This window comes from Alligator mississippiensis, chromosome 1 (genome assembly GCF_030867095.1).
Source record: "Alligator mississippiensis isolate rAllMis1 chromosome 1, rAllMis1, whole genome shotgun sequence".
Classification (NCBI taxonomy): domain Eukaryota; kingdom Metazoa; phylum Chordata; order Crocodylia; family Alligatoridae; genus Alligator; species Alligator mississippiensis.
Window position 1 is genome coordinate 130358973 of NC_081824.1, and position 21767 is coordinate 130380739.

Sequence of the window (21767 nt, forward strand, 5' to 3'; positions counted from 1 at the left end):
ACTTTTCTACACGGGAGGTTGGGAGAATGCTGTCTGAATGGAGATCCTAGTCTCGTAGTGAGACCAAAACTGGAATTCTGTTTTCAGAACCTGCCTTTCTACTTTCAGTAGAAATTCAATGAACTGGCCTATTTTTAGAGACAAAATTTCAATAAAACACTTTACGATTTGACTTCAGATATTTACTATTTCCTCAGAGTTGTTAGGCTTTAGAAGAATAATGGAGTTGCATAGCAGCTACCTAAAATTGCTTCTCTAGCAAGAGTCTCAATATAAAAAAAAAAAAATCCAGGGTTTGCCTCATCATAAATAGATTGAAGCTAAAATGTTTCCTACATCCTAAAAGAGCATTTTTGTTTCTTTCTGTAAATTGTTAAAGAGTTTTGAAAGTGATCTTTCTAAAGCAGGCACTGATTATTTAATGAGTGCGAGAAATACAGTTAGATCATAGATAACAGCAGTTAATAGTAGATGGAGTTTCAGGCTGTAGCTACAGCCCATCTGAAAAGATAAGCTCCTTCATCCTGCAATTGAAACCTTGAAGACTGAGTCTGATGGAACCCGCTGATTTTTAGCAGGGCTCAGGACATTTAGAAGGTTCTGCCTTTACAGGTTGAATTGGATATTCAGAATCTAAGAATTGTTTTTTTCTTGATTTATTAGGCAGAGAAACACTAAGGAAACACTTGACAAGAAGTTTCTCCAAGCAGTCCTGAAATTTTTTGTCACTCTATATCTAATCAGTTATGCTGTCATACCCATATTAATTCCTTTGTAGAATGAGACCCTTTTAATGTATGTAAGCAGCCATGAACATTAATTTACCAACTCATGAAGACCCTTTGTTAAGTAAGAATCTGCTATGATGTTGAGATTGATTGAAAGGAAATCTTTGACTTAACTCTTCTACTCAATTTTTTGTCCTCTGTATTCAATTTATTTGTAGCAAGGCCTTAATGATTTCAGATCAAATCAAATCAAGGTCCCAGTGCATTTACCTACTAAGCCCCTGGCTAAGATTCTTCATTTAAAAAAAATTAACTCAATTTAAAGATGGGGTGGGGGAAGTGGGAAGGAGGAAATGGCTGTAGTATATGATAAGAGCTCAAGGTTAAGGTCAATCCACGACAATCATTTTACTGATGGTTGTTTTTTCTGTAGGGGTTAGGAAATAGGGAAAGAAGCAGGGATTGAGTTGGAGGGAGGAGAGGATGAAGGAAATATGGAAGAGGAAGGAGCGGTTAGGTATGTGATTGGAGTGGACACCATAGCCCAAAAAATTCTGGAGAAAATGTCTATGGTAAGAGGTGGAAGATGAGGATCCAAAAGCTGGTCTGGCTGTAGTAAGAGTGGTTTCTGGGGTCTCCCTTAGGTTCTTGAGGAAGCTCTGCATACCCTGGTAGTGCCCTGCTATTATACCTTTATTTTTTGATGGAATCTAAGAAGAAACAGATTAATAGGACAGATCTATGAGAATTCTCAGATATACTTTACTATTACATCAGATATTTTTAATCCCTTTTTTCCCACTTGTTTTTCAGAAACAAAGGAAGAACAGAGTTACAAAAGGTCAGTGTGTTATATTGTGACAGCACACATTCACTAAGTACTTTTCAGAAGAAAAAGCAATCCCTTTCCTGAGTATCACACCATCTGATGACAGTGTCTTGGGGGTTGGATGGGGAGGGAATGGCATTGTGCTCAGAAGTCAGTTGGGATGATGATGAACAGTTGTCTTACTGTTTTTTTTCCATGTGCGTATATCTGTTTTCACTAATAATTGGGATTTTGGGTGATGGTTGGGTTGAAGTGTGAGAGGAGAATGGCAGGATGGAGATCTGTAAATACTGAGAAGAGAAAGAGAGGATAATGAAAGTATGATGGGAAGAGAGAGTGGCAGTGGGCAGCTGGAGGGTTTTGGGGAGAGGAATTCTTCATGTGACCCACTTTGTTTAGAAGGTGCTGGAATCCTACATAAAACTAAGACAGGCAAAGGTCAGTAGCGTGGCAGATGCAGCCTGCTAAATTCACCCGGGCTTAAGTTAGGTGCAAGTGATTCTGTGGGACAAGAGACCTAGACCTAGGACAGAGAGGTTTCTGTAGGAACACCTCTAGGTTGAGGTTTACATTTCTGTTGAATGAGTTGCTAGTAGTAGTTATATTTAAACTAAAAGTGTGTGCATAAATTCTTTTCAGGATTGGTTGTATACGCGGGGAAAGGATCAATTTGAAAATGCTTGTTTATCCCTTTTTTACCCAAAGTAATAAAACAAATTGAAGAAAAGGTGCAGCATGTGGGAAGGCTTCACTTGGGTGCTGCTGCTCATTGTTTCAGAATGTTATTGATTTCATTTTGTTAGCATGAAGCCTGCAGAGCACAGAGTAAATGGTAGAGTTGAGACATTAAACATTTTCACTTTTCCAGTCTTAGCTTGGTTAACGCTGGATTCAGGGGTATTTGCTCTGCTTAAACGTGTTTGTTTTAAAGCTGGCCACATTGCTTATGATTAACTGTTTGGTACAGGCTTGTGAATGCTACCTGGCAAAATACAGGAGAAAAACATTTAGTGTTGCACAAATACAATGCTCAGCCCAAAACATCTATTTAATGTTACACAAATGCAAATACTCAGCTCAAAACATCTCATATGAATACATAGGAAACATGAAAATGTAGCCATTCCAAGTCTTTGGGTGGATAAGGACTAGAGCTACCAAGACATTTAAGCATCTAAAGATGCAGTGGGTTTTAGAGAAGCACAAAAAAAAGTTGTTGGATACTAACTTGCACCAACTTCAGTGGGAGTTAGACAGACCTGCTTTTGTACTTTTGTAAATTCCCACTTGGTGCCGATCTGCATATTAAAACATATTTATAAATTATGGGCTTTAACTGAATATGTCAGGTTTTAGATGCTCAGGGAACAGGATTTTTTTTTATTATTACTACTGAAATCCTTGCTGAGGATCATAAATCTTCTTTATTACCCTTATATTGTGCTCTATTTTGAAGAAAAGATACAGTAATAGGAAACTCATTCTAGATTGTAGAGAGGCAGCAGCAGGGTGCCAGACTACCAAGCATAGACCCTGAGATGGTGCAGAGGCACTTGGAGGAACTGGATGCATTTAAGTCGGCAGGCCTGGATGAGCTCCATCCGAGGGTACTGAAGGCACTGGCTGACGTCATTGCAGAGCCACTGGCGGGAATATTTGAACACTCGTGGAGCACGGGCCAGGTCCTGGAGAACTGGAAAAGGGCCAATGTGGTCCCCATTTTCAAGAAGGGGAGGAAGGAGGACCCAGGCAACTATAGGCCAGTCAGTCTCACCTCCATCCTTGGCATAGTCTTTGAAAAAATTATCAAGGCTCACATTTGCGAGAGCGTGGCAGGAAAAATTATGCTGAGGGGAAACCAGCATGGGTTCATAGCAGGTAGATCATGCCTGACTAATCTAGTCTCTTTTTATGACCAGGTTACAAAACACCTGGACACAGGAGTAGGGGTTGACGTCGTTTACTTAGACTTCAGGAAGGCCTTCGTTACGGTATCTCACCCCATACTGGTGAACAAGTTAAGAGGCTGTGACTTGGATGACTGCACGGTCCGGTGGGTGGCGAATTGGCTAGAGGGTTGTACCCAGAGAGTCGTAGTGGATGGGTCGGTCTCGACCTGGAAAGGTGTGGGCAGTGGGGTCCCGCAGGGCTCAGTCCTTGGACCAATCCTCTTCAATGTCTTCATCAGCGACTTGGACGAGGGAGTGAAGTGTACTCTGTCCAAGTTTGCGGATGACACAAAACTGTGGGGAGAAGTGGACACACTGGAGGGCAGGGAACAACTACAAGCAGACCTGGACAGGTTGGACATATGGGCGGAAAACAACAGAATGCAGTTCAACAAGGAGAAATGCAAAGTGCTGCACCTAGGGAGGAAAAATGTCCAGCATACCTACTGCCTAGGAAATGACCTGCTTGGTGGCATGGAAGCGGAAAGGGATCTTGGAGTCCTAGTGGACTCCAAGATGAACATGAGTCGGCAGTGTGACGAAGCCATCAGAAAAGCTAATGGCAATTTATCGTGCATCAGCAGATGCATGACGAACAGAACCAAGGAGGTGATAATTCCCCTCTATCGGGCGCTGGTCAGACCGCAGTTGGAATACTGCATGCAATTTTGGGCACCACACTTCAAGAGAGATGTGGATAACCTGGAGAGGGTCCAGAGAAGGGCCACATGTATGGTTAAGGGCTTGCAGGCCAAGCCCTATGAGGAGAGACTAGGGCACCTGGACCTCTTCAGCCTCCGCAAGAGAAGGTTGAGAGGCGACCTTGTGGCTGCCTATAAATTCATCATGGGGGCACAGAAGGGAATTGGTGAGGTTTTACTCACCAAGGCGCCCCTGGGGGTTACAAGAAATAATGGCCATAAGCTAGCAGAGAGCAGATTTAGATTGGACATTAGGAAGAACTTTTTCACAGTTAGAGTGGCCAAAGTCTGGAATGGGCTCCCAAGGGAGGTGGTGCTCTCCCCTACCCTGGGGGTCTTCAAGAGGAGGTTAGATAGGCATCTAACTGGGGTCATCTGAACCCAGCACTCTTTTCTGCCTATGCAGGGGGTCAGACTCGATGGTCTATTGAGGTCCCTTCCGACCCTAACATCTGTGAATCTATGGGTATTTCCCCCATTCAATTTTGGGAGGCTATGCTGTAAAGATACAATCTCTGCTCCAAAGAGCATACACTCTAAATATATTACATCAGACAACCAATAGAGTAAAACAGAAAGGAAGATCAGGATTTGGAGAAATGGTACAGTATAAGAAGTAGCAGTAAAAGTAACTGCAGGATGTTGGGAAATCAATGAGTCTTCCAACCAGAAGGGAATGTAATATAGTGTATGTGACAGCTTGGATCATACTTAGTGAATGAGTAGAAACGCGTTTGTTTGAGGGTGAAAGTTCCTCAACTGTTTCTGGCCATGATTGAGGCATGGACCTAGGAGTGATCTTATTGATGTTTAATGCAGTGAATGCTGAGGGGGTATTGCTAGGTTGAAAACAAGATAATGTGTATAGCAGGCTTACATTTTCGGGACTTGGGTTGAGTCCCAGGCTTGAGGGTCTGCTGTTTGATTGGTGGAGCCTGCTCACCAATCTGGAGGCAGCCCAAGGGAAGCAATGCCCCGCCCTTTTCCGAAGGGAGGGGACAAGGAACAGCTGGACCTGGATCGGAACTACACCAACCAGATCCGGAGAACTTTGGGGGTGGAGCCCCTGAAGAGTATAAAAGGGAAGCATGCTCAGCACACTAGGGAGAGATGACAAGGGACAGCGAGGAGAGAGGAGCTCCAGAGACGGCTGTCTTCGGGATCCTGCTTGAGCTTCAGCAGTGTGCAAATTGGCGTACAGGGATCAGGCTCTAGGAGCCGCTTGAGGCAGCTTGAGTCTGTGAACCTGGCAAATGGCTGGGCAGTCTGTGTGCAGATTGGCACATGGAGAGCTGGCCTGAGGCTGCTGGGGCCCCACACAGTGTACAGATCAACACACAGAGAGCTGGCCCTGGGAGCAGCTCGAGGCTGCTTGGGCCCCACGTGGTGTGCGGATCAGCACACGGAGAATCCACCCTGGGAGCAGCTTGTGGCTGCTCGGGCTTCACCTGGTGTGTGGGTCGGTGCACGGAGGACCTGCCTGGGAGTAGCTCGCGGCTGCTCAAGTTAGCCCTGGCCCTAGACTGAGTGACCGGAGCCCTGCAGCGCAGCTCCACCTTTAACTAAAAGAGCCCCGGTGCCCAGAGCAGGGCCTGGGAAAGGGAGGACCCCTGGTATGAGACCGGGGAACCAGAGCCTGTAAGAGTTAAGCTCCCATGAGAGAGAAAGAGCCCTGGGCTGCCCAGTGCTGGGTGCCAGGCCATTAAGGAGCCGAAGGCGCTGCTGGAGAGTGGCTCTTTCAGGATCAGCCTCCAGGGGATGAACCTTGGCTGGTTCAGAAATGAAGCGTGAGTTGATGGGGAAGCGGGCCCTGCAGGGAAGATGGGCACAGGACAAGAGGGTCTGTTGCCTCCACCCTCTATTGTGGGGGGGGTGTGTTCACATGCCAGGGCCCTAAAGGGAAGGGGCTCCAAAGAAACCTCTCCGGGAGGTACTGAGTGCACACCCTATTTAGGGTGATGGTTGTGTCAAGGTCTATATAGCTATGGGTAAGAACATATAAACTTCCTTAGAGAATAATGTGTTAATATGTATATTTGTATTGTTACTTGGTAGGTCTAGGAAATAGTATTAACTTATTTGGGTTATATAAGTTGATTCCCCATATGTGTTTATCGTGTTGTAACCTTAACTATCTTGTTCAATGTATTAATTATTATATATGTTGTAAGTTATATGATTTATGTGAATTGTGGGATATTATATGTAGTGTCATATGCTAAGCTTTATTGTAAATATTTCATGTTTTATCTTAAGTATTTATTATAGTAATAAATTGTATATAGTTAAGCACTCGGTCTCAGCCTGACTCTGTAGAGAGGTGAGGGAACTGCTCAAGTAGCCAGCCCGTCCATCAGCACCCTGCCTGACCCCCACCACTGTCATTGGAGGACAGGGCATACCCCCCTGAGTGTACCTGGGCTACATGTGGAAAGGATCATGTGAGTGATTCTGAGGGAGTGTATCTGCTGCTGCAGCTCAAGTTAGCAAGTTGGTATGGAAGGTATCTTGCCATGTTGTTTAGACAATCATATATCTGTAGTAACCTGGATGACTTTTTCTACCTCCATCTGGTCAGGAAGTTGTAACTATGTTTCTTTCTGATGTGGAGTTGGCTTTATACAATGCCTTCTAAATCTATACTTTAACTCAATCTGGAAACTGAAGTTGAGGCAGAAATTAGCAGAAGCATGTTGTAGCTTATTAGTAAGCAAGTGATCATGTGGGCTGAAGTTTCTATTGATCTTTCTAGGTTTCTGGATGGAATTTTAAGTGGTAAGTCTGTCCTGTGAAGCCTTTGTGATTTGAAATATGACTTGCCTCATAGATGTCTGTCTCAATATGTGACTTAGCACAGTTGGAATAAATGAAAGCCTATAAACTAGAGTACATGCTAGCAGAGAGTTCTTCATGAAGGCTCTTAGCCTTGGAATTACCTTCCACTTTGCTTCATCCTTCACCAGTATAGCCTGAGTGTGGTTAAGGAATGAAGCCCATCTATTTGTATAGGTGTTTGGCAAGGATGGAGGCTCGGGAAATTTGTGCATGGGTGTAAATTTTCATGTGGTGGGAGATGTATTTTGCAGAAGCTGATGTGGTTTTTGTCGTGTGGTTCCTTTTGTGTTCAGGCAGGGGTTGTCTTGTCATTTGGAATATATTTCAGTGATTTGTTGAGACAACAGTTTAGCCTTTTGGAAAAAATGATAATCCTACAAACTAAATTACTGGGCAGAGTTTTCTATGGAGGTTTAATATGTTAGGAGCAATTGTGTCAGTATTTGTTCTTTCAGCTCTAGAATACATTGTTTTAATCTGTGCACCTGTTTTATCTTCAAACAAAACCAATTACTAAGGCCGTTAACAGACTGTTTTACTTCTTATATGCACAATAATATCAATTACACTAACTTTTTGGACGGTTACTGAAGAGATACAGTGTTACCCTAAGACTTGTTTTTTTTTCTAGTTTCCCCAAATCAGGGCCACATAGTTGAACGATAAAAACAAACTCTTTGTGGGTTACTACTGAGAGAGGCAAAGATTTCTTAGGGTGATATCTTTTATTGGACCAAGTATGTAGCTGGGATAAAGTTAGATAAGCTTTTTGAATGCAAGACGTTCTTCATCAGGTCTCTGATCATAGGAACCCAGACACAGCAGAAGGCAGGGCCGAGAGAAATTCTCAGGGATAGCAGATAGACAGTTAGCAGAAGAAAAGAAAATGATTACTGGGAGATCAAGGCCTATGGAAGAATGTCTTGTATTCCAAAGCTCGTCCTACTTTATCTGAACTACATAGCTGGTCCATATAAAATCCCTGCCTTTTGCATAACTTCTGGACTATCATGGTTACAACATTGCTCTTATACTGCTGGGTTAAGAGTGATATTTGGCTGTCATGGTGCCATGGACCTGTGTACATATTCAAGTTCTGGCCATCCAGGTCAGGGCAGTTGCCATCCCTTGGTTAGGGGTGGAAACTTATCCATTGTAGGGCTCTGAGAAAACAAAGAGAAGTAAAAGGAAAAAAAGAACATGGAAACAGAATAAGAACAAAATAACTAGTCCCAGAGAACTCACCTTCCCTCTACAGCCTTGAACAGTCTGCAGTGTGATGACACTTTTGCTAGTCAATTGGCAATGAACTCCTGAAAGTAATAGTTTGTAGTCCTGCCCACATCCACCTTCGGGACCTTGAGCATTCAATAAGGGTGCAAGTAGGCTCTGCACTTTGTCAGAAATTGCCCCAACAGTCTGTCCTGCTTTTTCTTGAGTTGGGGTTCTCCTTTGTTAAGTCTTTTTCCAATCTTCACATGCCTTCAGAGTATGGTGAAATGGAACTACTAGGCTCCAGAGGAACTCTCAGCTCTCTTTTTGTGTGGTGCAGGGTTTGTACATATGGCCTGTGACTACATGCGATAGTATTTCAGCCAATAATATAGAGCACATGCAGCTCGTGAGGGTTTAAGTAAGTTGTGGCCCTTGGGTCCCTGCCCAGCTGTTGCTGTCCTCACCATTACTTCAGCAACACCAGACAGAATCTCTGGGTTTCCCCCTCCTTCCTTTGACTTTTGCTTGCTCCTGCCCCAGTTGGTGGGGCAGCTTAGTGCCATGTGGCCCAGGGGGCTAAGGGTGAGCTTGGTGCCACATGGGCACATGGTGCAGCAGTGGGGGGTTTGTATGCACAGTGTGGGGGGGAGGGCAGGACATGTGTGCAGCCTAGGGAGTCCACGGCTTTCCCTGGTACAGCCTGCAGTCATGTGGCCACCAGCTGCTAGGGGGCTGTACAGCCCTGAGGTAGATGATTTTAGTTTTGTTTTGTATAATTGCTCCATGCTGCCTATTCTTATCTTAATCCTTAGAACACTGATGTTTTTTTGACTGTCAATCAAAATGCATAGGAGAAAGTGAGCGTGTATGTGCCTATGTGTATGGGCGCACATGCTCTGCATGGTATATTTCAGAGCCTTTATCACATTTACCTTTAACTTTTGCCTGCTTCAGCTGCACTCAATATAGTTGCTTCTATTCTACCTGCTAATCAGTCACTTGGGACTGCTCCTAGTGTTCCTCAACGCTCTTTAATTATGTTTTTTTAAATGCCACAAACATGTTTTTTTTTCCCATTTTCTCCTCTGATGTCAAGATAACCTGTAGCCTCAGAAAAATTGCTCAGGTCAGGAGTAGGAGAGAGATTCAGTCCTGCAATAATAACAGATTTTTATTCTGTGGCTGTCCACACATTCTATGGAGTTATTCTTGAATAGTTGTCCCACTTTAGATTCAAGCCCTTCCTTACTCTGTATGAACATGCAAGTGTAGATAAGCCCCAAATATGGTCTCTCCTTCACAGGGAGTTAGTCCTGGTTAACTCCATGTATGGATAGCTATAGTGGAATAAATCAGGAATAGTTAATCATCAAGCATACTATATGTACATAAGCTCCAAAACAGCCTTAACCGGAGTTCACTGTGCACATACCAGTGTGCTATTTGCTTTGCTGGCCAATATGTGATTTAGACTGCATCCTATCTCTTCCTCTGCCCTCGGAATGTCTCCTGAGTAGCAGTGCTGGACTGTGTTGTATTTGTTAAGAGTTAGAAGTACAATTTTCTTCCAGTTTGGCAGTGAAACTGATGGAGTTAGGGAAAAATACTTTGTGTCTTCTTCTCGCCCCTTGTGATCCCTGAATGGACTAAACACAATTCTATATTAAGGATTTTAGACACAATCTTATTTAGGGCATATTTTGTGGTTACTATTGCTTTATCTAGTGGGCCTCTTGCCAAGACCTCTATTTAGACATGAATTGGAATACTTACCTTTTGTTCTTCAGTTTGCTTTGTTTTCTCAATTAGATTAATCTTGTTTTATTTGCAATAATTGGGCTTCCTGGGATAAGTGCTGCAAGCTGTTCTCAGAGAGAAAAAAAACAAGGCTCAGGGTTGAGAGCATCTGGAATAGAGATGGAGGCATTAGCTGAATCCCTACCATCATTGTCCTCATACTGAATTATAGGGTCATCAGGGGAACAGGAGGGATGGGGATAGGGTGGATAGTTCCCTGACTTTAATATATTATGTTCTGATGCTTTTAAATCTCTCATTCTACTTTTCTTCCTAACATACATATTTTTTTTTATTTTTGGGAATAGCAAGCAGTACACAATATCAGTATGCAGTATATTCCAGTATATACTGAATACTGAAATAGTCATGCACAGGTAAGAGAAAGGAGTTGATATGGGGACAGACAACCTCACTCTCTGGTCAAAGGTATTGTATAATAATTCTTTGTCTTTAATTTTTAAACATGTAATAGCCACATATCAGTGGTATTGGACTTTCCAATTTTAATAACATTCAGGGTCAAATTATATAAAGAGATAAAACTTTTTGATTTGTATGGACTTATACCTGTCTAAACCATTTAGTATGCAGGCATACAGCATTTTGAATATATGGTGGGGAGGGGTTAAGTTACTGAAGCAAATATATTCAGAAACAGAGATGTTCAGAAACATGATGCCTAACTTTGTCCTTTTGTTTTGACTCTGCTACCCAGGGAGCTTATGATCATCTTCTTTTGGACATCCCTGTCACTCGAGAACAGATAAGTCGCTATCGGGCTGCAGCTGAAACCACACGTAGTAAACTTGCAGCGCTTCTTGTGAAGTATGAATGCACCCAGTCAGAGGTATGGGAGGAGGTTGAAATTCTAAGAGTTGTGTTCTGTTAATGAGAGTTGTGCATATGCCATGTAGAGGGAGTACATCCATTCAATCTCTCTGTATAGAGTGATCACTTTCTTATTGTTAATAAGTAAATACAGTATATTACAATTGAAAACAATATTTCAATCTTTTAATTATCTAAGTGGCATTAACATTTATCAGGTTCAGGTCCCCCATACTTTCCTATTGCTTTTAGCATGCTCATTTTTCATTTGTATTTGTGAAGGAAGCTTCATAGTTTCATAGTTGGTAGGGTCGGAAGGGACCTGAGCAGATCATCAAGTCCAACCCCCTGCCATGGCAGGAAAGAGTACTGGGGTCAAACAGCCCCGGCAAGGTGTTCATCCAGCCGCCTCTTAAAGACCCCCAGGGTAGGAGCCAGCACCACTTTTCTTGGAAGTTGCTTCCAGATTCTAGCCGCCCTAACTGTGAAGTAGCACCTCCTGATATCTAGCCTGAATCTACCCTCTGCCAGCTTGTGACCGTTATTTTTTGTCACTCCTGGTAGCGCTCGGGGGAACAGGGACTCTTCCAATGCCTGCTGGTCCCCCCTGGCTAGTTTGTAAACGGCCACTGGATCTCCCCTCAGCCTTCTTTTGTGGAGGCTGAACAGGTTCATGTCCCTTAGCTTCTCCTTGTAGGGCCTGCCCTGCTGACCCCTGATCACATGGATGGCCCTCCTCTCGACCCTCTCCATGTTGTCCACATCCCTCCTGAAGTGTGGCACCCAGAACTGGATGCAGTACTCCAACTGCAGCCTGACCAGTGTTGCATAGAGGGGGAGGATCACCTCCTTGGACCTGCTTGAGATGCATCTGTGGATGCATGACAAGGTGTGGTTGGCCTTCCTGACCGTATCCCCACACTGTCGGCCCATGTTCATTTTGACATCAATAATGACTCCAAGATCCTTTTCTGGATCAGCTTAATTGCCATACAGATTGCTATCCTTTTTTCCAAATGGGAATTGTCCCATCTTTGTCTCACTGCTTGATTAAACTGAGACAGATGCTTGCCAGTGATAGAAAGGAATGATAACACTCATATGTGATAGTACTTTTAATTTATGTGGTTTGTAAAGCACATAATGCATTTTACAGTTACGTGTTCTCTCTCACTTTTTAATGTGCCTTAAGATTTACCTGTATGGGACACACAAAATGAAATGAGATCACTTTGCCAGTAAGTGAAACGTTGTTGCCTTTGTCATGTAATCTATAATTTAGCAATTGTTGAATATAGCACAGTAACGATATGTTAGGGTGAGATTACACAGTAGATTTAGTAAGAAGACTATGTAATGTTAGTCTATGTTAAGATTAACTAGTGCTAGTGATTAGTCACCTATTTGGAGTTAATAGCCTGTCTCATGTACACTGCTCAAAGTTGGTATTAGAGGGCTGATGAGCAGGGGCATGGCTAGGGGTTGCAAGTCTGCTCCATTCCTGCCCTGCTCATTGGCTCTCTAGCCACAGTATAGGCTGGGGAGGAGAGGGAGGAAGCCCTCCCCCAATGCTACTTGGATCACCCCCTCTGCCCCCAAAATAACGCTGCTGCCTCCCATCAGATTTTAGATCCCCACTTTAATATCTGGATCAGTGCCCTACCACCTCAATCTGCCCAAGAGCAGTGGTAGTGGCAGCAGCAGGGAGGTCTCTTCTACTACCTGCTCTCAGGCTCCCTGAAGCCTATGCCACCCTTCACACCTGGATCCAGCCCTCACTGGGCCTCACAGATGCCTGGCAGCACCTTGTCCCTTTCCTGCCACCCACTTGCCCCTGCCTCCCTTTCCATTGTGGGACCTGCTGGGGGCTCGATCTGGGTGTGCTGGGGCAGTGTGGACTGGAGGGACCCAAGGAGCAGGCAGGGAGGGAGTCCCCTACCTGCACCTCCACTACTCTTGGACTAATCACAGTTGATTTGGGGGTGCAGGGAGCAATGGAGGGCAGAGGGGACAATTTGTGTGGCAGGGGAACGATCTGGGGGTTGGGGCGCAATTTGGGGGGATGAGGGGGCAGCAGCATGGCAAGTACCCATATACCTACACCCCTTTTCCCCCTACCCCCTCCAACTTTTCCCATCCAGTCCTGCCTCCCACCCCTTCTCCATGCCCTGGCTTCCCTACCCCCCTTCACCCCTTTTCCCTCCCTCCCCACTCACCTATGTCCCAACTGTTCTCAGCTTTCAGTCCAGGGCCATAGAATCCTGGGTGATTGCTAGTCCATCTGGGAGCTGTGGCTCCTGGGTTACTGGAGGACTGCAAATTGGTTTTATTTCAGGTGAACACCTAGAATTTAACTCAACTCATGCTAGGTAGCCCAGCTCAAATATAATCACGACTCAAAATGGAGTAACTTGCCTAAAGGGCACTTAGCACTAGTTAATAGGGGTTTGCGAAGCTTTGGTCACCAATTCAATTCAGAGAAGATATGGTCCAATTTGGCAGCCGAATCCAAATTGAATCTGGAGACCCATAAAAATCTCTGAATTGATTAGAAGCATCCAGATCAATTCAGAAAAAGATTTGGCGATTCGGAAAAGGCGGTCTTGTGGGGAAACAGAAACTGAGAAGAGGGAGGGGGAAGGAGGAGGGGAAAGACTGCTCTGATATTGACATCTGTAGCTGGCCAGTGACTGATCTTTCCCTGAGTTTCCTTCCAGTTACAGTGCTCTGGCAGGGACATAGAAACAGCATATAAGGCTCTGTGTGAAACCTTTCTGTCCCTTTTGTGAGCTGTTTGTCTGGAAGCAGCAGCATGTGAAAGGTATTAGCTGCAATGGCTGGCTTCCTAGTCAGCCTCCTCACTCTTTTGCTAGTGGCCCTATCTAGTCTCTCTATCTAGTCTTTTCTATCTAGTAAACAGATAGAAGATATAGTAAGCAGATAGAAGAAGATATAGTAAGCAGATAGATGAAGATATAATAAACACACACATTTTCCAGCACAGCAAACATTATGAAGTTTGTTGGAAAGGCAGGTGCCAGGTCTTCTGGCAGGGGTAGGGAGAGGGGTTAGAGGGGGTGGGGGAGCAAGATCCCCTGAACCCAAACTTAGATGCACCCTCTTCCCTAGCAGCCATGAGGCTTCTGCTGCTAGTGGGAGCAAGGAGCTGGGAGCAAGGAGGTCCCTGTACCTGCACCACCTCCACTAACACCAGAAATAGCCACCAGCACCAGCATGACAGTCTCCCCCACCTCAATTTCAGCTCCCAGCGTGAGCCTCCCAGTGCCAGAGAAGGAGCTGGATCTGTAACTAAGGGAGTTTATTGCCGTAGCCAGGGAAATTCTAGGGAAGAAGGGGGAATTTGAGTTTGTGCTCCACACCCCACGAAGTTCCCCTGCAGGCAGGTCTCTTCCGGAAGGCACTCTGGAGGAGGTTGTGGGGGCAGGTGGCTCAGCTTCCCTTGATGTTGTGCCTCTGCCTGCTGAGGAGGCAGATAAGGCAGGATTGCCAGCCTCAACCCAGAAGCGGGGTGGGTAGTGTAGTGTGGGATCATTTTGAGTTGGCAGATGATCCCAGGTATGCTACCTGCCAGCACTGCCAAAGGCAGATCACCTGGGGCAAGGAGGTGAAATACTTCACCACCATGGCAATGCTACTGCAAGGGTGAGCAAGGTCAGCTGGACATTGAGGAGATGCTTGCTTTGGATGGCTAGTCCTTCTCAGTTGGGCATCCCAGGTTCAGGAGGCTCATGGCGCTTGTGGTCCCATCCTACCAAGTGCCCACATGCACCACCTTTAGCAGGTTGTACCCTCCCTGTATGAGGCATTCAGGGAGTATTTGAGGGTGGAGCTGCGCAAGGTGGGTCCGCAGGTAGCCTTGCATTTCACCTTGGACAGCTGGAGCATCTGGGGTGAAGATCATACCTAACTCTCCCTCGCAGGGCACTGGTGAAATCAGTCAGGCCGTCGGTAGACTCTCTTTCAAGTGGAGGTGATGGATGGGTCCCACACGGCAAGGGAGATCATGGTGGCCATGAGCTGCATGGTGTAGAGGTGGCTTGTTGGACAAGGCAAGCTCACCCGTGAGTTCATAGTCACCGACAAGGGGGCCAATATTGTCAAGGTGGTCCGTGATGCCAACTTTGTTGGCATCTGCTGTGTAGCACACACCTCGTAGTCAGGGATGCCTTGGAGGAGGACAGGGCTGCTGGTGATGGCACCGTTATGACTGGCCAGCTCATTTCAAGATGCAGGAAGGTGGCAGGCTACTTCCACTGGAGCAGCAAGGTGGGCAAGATGCTGTGGGATGAACAGACAGAGCTGAGCATCCCACAGCACAAAATCATGCAGGATGTGCAGACTCGGTGGAACTCCATATACCTGATGCTCAAAAGGCTGGTGGAGCAACAGAAGGCCATCTATGAGATGGCCTTGCTCGGGGAGATTGGGATCAGCGGCCCACTTAAAGCAGAGTGGGTTACCATCTCCCAGATCTTGGTGGTCCTTTAGCCATTTCCTTGAGGCCACTGAGACCCTCAGCACTAGCGATGCCCTTCTTAGCCAGGTGATCCCCATAGTGAAGGAGCTTGAGAACCAAATGGAGAAGTTCCAGGGGATCAGTGTTCCTGGCTGGTGTAAGTCGCTGTCACCAGAGGTGCAGGCATTGGTGAAGCGGCTGAAGGAGGAATCAAAAAACAGCTGGATCCGTTGCGGTCCAGTATGGTTCACGTGCTAGTGTCCATGTGTGATCCGAGGGTGAAGGGCAGCATGTGCGCCAGCAAAACCCTTGATCATTGGACAGAGGTGCTGGTGAACAGAGTCAGGGAGGCAGAAGGGCAGAGGTGGGGGGATGTGGAAGAGGGTGATCCACTTTCTTGTGCCAGCACTGCCAGCAGCAGCCTGTCTCCTCCATGACAGGTGTTGACAATGTGGGCCAAGGGCATGGCTTTCCATGTTGGGGTCCAGAGGCACCAGATGCCAGCCTGGGACAGGTAGCATGGAGGCTTTGGTGGCTACTTATCTCGCCGAGGGCATGAAGCCACTGGACTGCGACCCCTTGGTCTATTGGGCAACCTGCAGCCAGATGTGGCAGGATCTGGCCACGGATGCCTGGGAACCCCTGTCCTGTTTACCGGCCAGTGTTCCAAGTGAGAGGGTATTCAGCATTGCTGGGGATGTTGTGACACGCCCCCCCCAACCTCCTTGGATCCTTGTTTGGTGGAGCAGCAGGTGTTCCTGAAGGTGAATCTCCCACTGCTGGAGTTCCCCAAGCTCCACCTGCAGATGGAGTAAGTGCCACCCTCCTCACTACGCACCTATTTGCTTTTTTAATTTTCTTTGACAACCATTTAATGCCCCGCTCTCAGAGCTAGAGGTGGCAGTTTAGTTTATCACCAGCCAGCAGGGGAAGAACATCTTCCTGCTGAGCTCCAATACCAGGACAAACCTTGAGGTATGGGCTGGGGCTATGGGGAAGGAGGAGGCCCTAGGTCCTGTGTATGACCTAAAACAGCACTCTGCCAGGGTCAGGAGTCCTGGTGGGACTGCCAGTGGCACAGCAGCCCCCAAGAAATGCCAGGACTACAAACCTCCCTGGTGAAAGGTGGGTAGGAGGAGCCTTATAACCTCCAGCTACTGCACACACGCACAGTCCCGGCTAGGGAAAGCCCAGACCTGTAAGATCTTTGAGAGGTCTGAGGCTTGCTGGTTGCAGTGGTGTTTTGAGGCTCTAGGTGAGCTTAACTAGTAAGAAGCCTGCAAGAAGTCAGAGGCTAGTATGCATACAAGAAAACCAGTTACTGAAAATATAAATTGAGGTGTTAGGGGGTGAGGGATAGGATGGGAGGGATACTGGAGAAGGGGGATGTAGCAGGTAAAAGTGGAGAGGTACCTGGGGAGTCAGATGTCGGGCAGGTTATAGTGTGTCATAAATCCAATGTCTATATTAAGTCCATGAGTTTCTGTATCTAGGAGGTTGATGAAGTGAAGTTCATAGGCTTGTCTATGAAAGATGGTTTGTAAATTCCCTTTGAGGATCAGGCATGAGAGATTGGAGACAGAGTGGCTTTCTTGTGAGAAATGTGCCCCCACAGGTAGCTGGGCATTCTTGCCTGTAATAAATTTCCAGTGTGCACTCATTCTGATGCACAGTTGTTCCTCGGTGTCTCCTACGTATTTTCCATCAGAGCATTTGGTGCACTGGATGAGATATAGCTGGATCTCCAGAAACATCATATAAGATCCAGGAGTGGTGATGGTCCTGTTGTGGGGTGTAATAATTGTGGGGATACTGGAGATATGTTGGCAGGTTTTGCATTTCTTATCATGGCATGATCTGGATCCATTTGGTGTGTTTTGGGCTGCAGGAAGTTTGCTTCTGGTGATGATGTTACCAAGGTTTGGTGCTTGTTTGAATTCATAAAACACCTTTTGTAGGCAAGCCTACAAACTTCTCTTCATAAACCTACTGGATATAAAAACTCATGGACTCAATATAGACATTGGATTTATGATACACTATAACTTGCCTGACATCTGACTCCCCAGGTACCTCTCCACTTTTACCTGCTGCATCCTCCTTCCCCTCCCCCCCTGCCTGTCCTTCACCCCCTGACACCTCAATTTACATTTTCACTGACTGATTTCCTGGCCTGCATTGCATGCCAGCCTCTGGCTTCTTCACTATTTATTCCATCTAGGAAGAGCACACACACATCAACTAGATGCTTCCTCAGCTTGACAAAGGGTTTTAAAATCCAAAGGCTTGCTAAGATATATTTCTCCAACTATTCAGTTGGTCTAATAAAAGATATCAAAGGTACCCTCAACTGGTCCATGCTGGGGCCAGGATCCAAAGGGAGGTCAAAGGGCCAGGGGCCCATCGTGAGGAATGTCCAGAGCAAGAGGCTCGGGATTTCAACTGGCCTGAAGGCGGGGCCAGGGCCTAAGGGGGAGCCAAAGATCCCAGAGCGGGGAGCACAGCTGGAGGGGGTGAAGGATGCAATGTGCAAGGCATGGGCCACAGTGTGAGGGGAGGTATGGAGTTGCGTAATGGATTGCACCCTAAGTCACTTAATTGGGCAGCCTCCTGCCTGGGAAACATCTGAATCAGTTTTCCATCAAGGCGTGGCAAGAAAAAGCGGGGCAGGCGGTTGGCCCAGAAATGGGTGGGCGGGCGGAGATCTAAACAGCACCAGGAAGGCCCCCTGTTACAGGCTACCATTCCTGCTGGTTTCGTCCCGCTGCACCTTAACATGAACACAAAGTCACACACGTCACAAGTTTTGCTTGTCAGCAGCCTGAGATGCAGTTTCCTAGAAACCCCTGCACCTATCTCCTTGAAACTTGGCAGTCTTCATGCCCTCAGAAGGGGCTACCATCCTGGCTGTTTTAATCCAAATCTACCAAAAAAAAAAGGCAAAGTTGTAGGTATTTCAGTGATTATAGTCTATGGCCGAATCACCGAATCTCTCTGAATCAGTGCCAAATCTTTCAAAGCTGATTTGGCCAAATCGATTTGGGACAGTGACCCAAATCTCCGAATCGAATCACTGTCCTCCGAATCAGCTGAATCCAAATTGAATACCTATCTGTTCACCCAGGCCTACTAGTTAATTAAACTTAATGTGTGATCATTCAAGTTTTAACATGATCAAATTGTAACATGAAATTTTACTCTTACACTGCAAGACAATAAACCATTAGCAAAATATAGATCTATAGAAATGTAATTGTCTGGAACTGAGCTGGAATTGGGCTGGTTAACTCTCATTACTGTAAAATCTGTTCAGGTCTTTAATGAACATGGTTAGAACCTTTGTTTTATGTTTCCTCTTAGTTAAGGAAGATAAGAATTGTGATCTCTTATGTGACTCATCAGTGAAAGTAAGCATTTTATTTACTTATTGTCATGGCGATACATTATAGATTTCTTTTCAGTGATATTTTTGGAAAAGACAGAATAAGCATCAAGAAATCAACCATCCCTTTCTTCCAAAATACCAAATTTACTGTTGCTGAATATAATACTTATTAAGTGATAATAACTCAGATAATTTTCTGTTGCATTAGATGCTGTGCAGAATTCTTATTCTGAGATGCTCTGTCCTCCAGTTGGCTTACTAATTAAACTAACAGGAGAGAGTGGGGGGAGAAAGGAGGTATTATCTCATTTTATAGAAGGAGAATTGAGTTACAGGAGATTAGATAGTGGTCTCTGATAGAGCCACAAATTTATTCAAACCTTTTAAGCTCAGTCTAGTGTCTTAAATGTAAGACTATTCTTCATTAATTAAAAGAAAACTGAAGCCATGGGCACACTTAACAAAGGAACGGTAAGCTACTGTGGCCTGTTTTCATTTACTGTTGGGTAAAACAGGAGCACAGGCACTTAATTTAGAGTAGCTAATATACTGCAAATCCCACCCTCGTTTACCCTGTGGTAATTTCCAGATATCACCTTAGACGGTACTTGTCTGCATGTTGTTGACCAGTTTTTCTACCTTGACTTTATTGTTACCAGCAATGTAGATCTTGATGCTGAGATGGCTAGTAGAATTGGTAAAGCAGTCAGGAACTTTGCTCTTTTGCAAGACAGAGCCTGGAACAATAACAAACTGTCAACTAACGTGACAATCCATATTTTTGGACATGTTTTATCCACTGTTCTGTATGGCTCAGAAACATGGATGACCTATGCCGAACATACCAAAAGACTAAACATCTTTTATATCAGATGTCTGTGTAAAATTCTTCGAATAAAATGGCAAGATGGGGTGATAAATGTGGAAGTATTAAATCATGCTGGTATGTCATTTATGGGAACATTGATTAGTAAGAAAAGATTCAGGTGGCTAGGTTGTCATACAAATGCTAGATCTCAAGTATCTTGAAGCATGTGCTGTACTCTGAAGTTTGCGAAGGGTCTAGAAAGAAAGGCAGACCACTGTGCAAATTTCAGGATGCTTGCAAGATGACTTCTGTCCTAATCATCCACAGAGATTCCAAAGGATGCACAGTTCAGAATGCTCCCCTGGCTGGTGGGGTCAGCTTTCAGATTGAGCGAGGCGCTGTGAGGCAGACTGGATTAGGTTTTGTGATGACCAGTGTCAGAGGAGGAAAGAATCTGTGGCTCAGATTCAGAGCATTGCTAGTGCATGGGTGTGCCCTACTTGTGGGCGGGACTGCCACTCACGCATCGGACTCTGTGGCCACCAAGGAACTCATTGGTGCATACAACACGCTCTGTAAAGAACGATGGTGCCAATTGATTGTTCGAATTTGGTGTGCCTGTCCCCTCAGTTGTGTCTTTTTGTAAACTCAGGAGGGATTATTCTGTGTATAAAGCACTGGACTAGCTCTCAGGAGATTTGGATCTATTTGTGGTTGTGCAAGACTTCTCCTTTGTGACCATAAGCAAGATACTTTAATCTGTCTCTCTCATTCAGGGCTAAACTACCACAGATTAGTTTTTGTTTACTATGGAGGAAAAACATATACATAGACAGTTACCACAGGAAAGCTTGACACACAGGAAATCTATCCCTCATTTACATTACAGTTGCTTGTTCTTGTGCCTATGCCCTGAAACAACATCTAAGAACTACTCAACATAGTTTAATTGATTGCATAATTTTAATCTTCATGTGTTTAAAATGAAATGCTTCATGTTTCATCTTGTTCTTTATAAGTGGGTCTGGCAACAATGTCTAAATGTTGCTTAACATTTTTTTATTGTAAGACTCTGCTTTCTGTTGTTTATAACATTGCCATACTTTGGGGAGTTAGATTGAAATTTTACATGTCAGATGTCTGCCTCCAGGATTATTTTTTTGGGAGGAAATTTTCAGCAGAAATGGCTCAGCCATTTCCAAGAATGACTCGGGTGAGGTGGGGGAGGAAATATGTTGTTTCCTACTGGGGAAAAACACCAACAAAATGCTGTGAGTTGAAAAGCTTTAGTAGGATTGGAGTGTTGTAGCTGTGATGGTCTAGGACAGGAATAAGCAACCCCCAGCATGGGTCCCAGAGCATGGCATGCAAAGGCATTTTGCTTGGCATGTGCACCTCAGGGTGGATGGTGGGGAAGGGGTTGGGGCTGCGCTACCACAACAAGGACTGGGGCCCCTTGTGGGTCCCCTGCCATCTGCCCCTGGCATGCCAACATCTTACAAGTTGAGGTTGCAGGTGTTTTTAGTACTCTGTTCAAAAACATTGCTGACCTCTGATCTAAGAAATGTCTCTGAGGCAAGGCTTTTTGGTAGTATCTTTTATTGGACCAACTGTATAGTTGAGAGCTGTTGTGCAAGTTTTTTATCCGGTGCTTTTCCTCAGGACCTAAGTTTTTATCCCTTGAGAAACTGCTTTAACGTCAGGACCGGAGGAATGGGCACTTCATGCCTGAAAGCTAGTCTAATAGCTCGCTGAACTATACAATTCGTCCCTTAGAAGGTATCACAAAAAAGTCTTTCGTCTTGTAAAGCTTTAGCATCTTCCTACCTTGGAACAGGGATACTCATATGAGATCAGAAAGATCCTTTTCTTGTTTCAGTGTTAATCATCTGAATTTAGCTGAATTCTTAAGCCTTTGAAAATCAGGTTTGGTCATACACATGTACAGGTGTGATTGGCAGCAACATTCTCTAGCGTCCTGTCTCCACATGATGTACCACAGTCCCCGCACAGTGCTCTACCAGTAAGAAGGAGCACATCCTGCTCTCACAGAACTTACAGAATGACTCTTCTTGCCAATATGTAGCAGAAAGCCCCCTTTTTCTCTTGCCTGCATTTTCTCTCCCCTCTTTGGATATGTTTCTCTTTTTCTACCTTTTCTTCCTTCTTCTCTCTTTCACTTTAAGATACGGAATTGTGTTTTAAAATTTGT

General features: G+C 45.1%; 1 protein-coding gene across 3 annotated transcripts in view; it reads left to right on the forward strand.

Moving 5' to 3' along the window:
* Positions 1-21767, forward strand: part of CCDC170 (coiled-coil domain containing 170) — a 124075-nt gene that overhangs the window by 9049 nt on the left and 93259 nt on the right. For all 3 annotated transcript variants that reach the window (XR_002090546.2, XM_014605499.3, XM_019488311.2), the window contains exons 3-4: positions 1542-1569; positions 10773-10904. Coding sequence is in view for 2 of the 3 variants with exons in the window: in XM_014605499.3 (XP_014460985.1) it covers positions 1542-1569; positions 10773-10904 (160 nt within the window). In the remaining variant the exon portion in view is untranslated. The remainder of the gene's footprint in view (positions 1-1541; positions 1570-10772; positions 10905-21767) is intronic.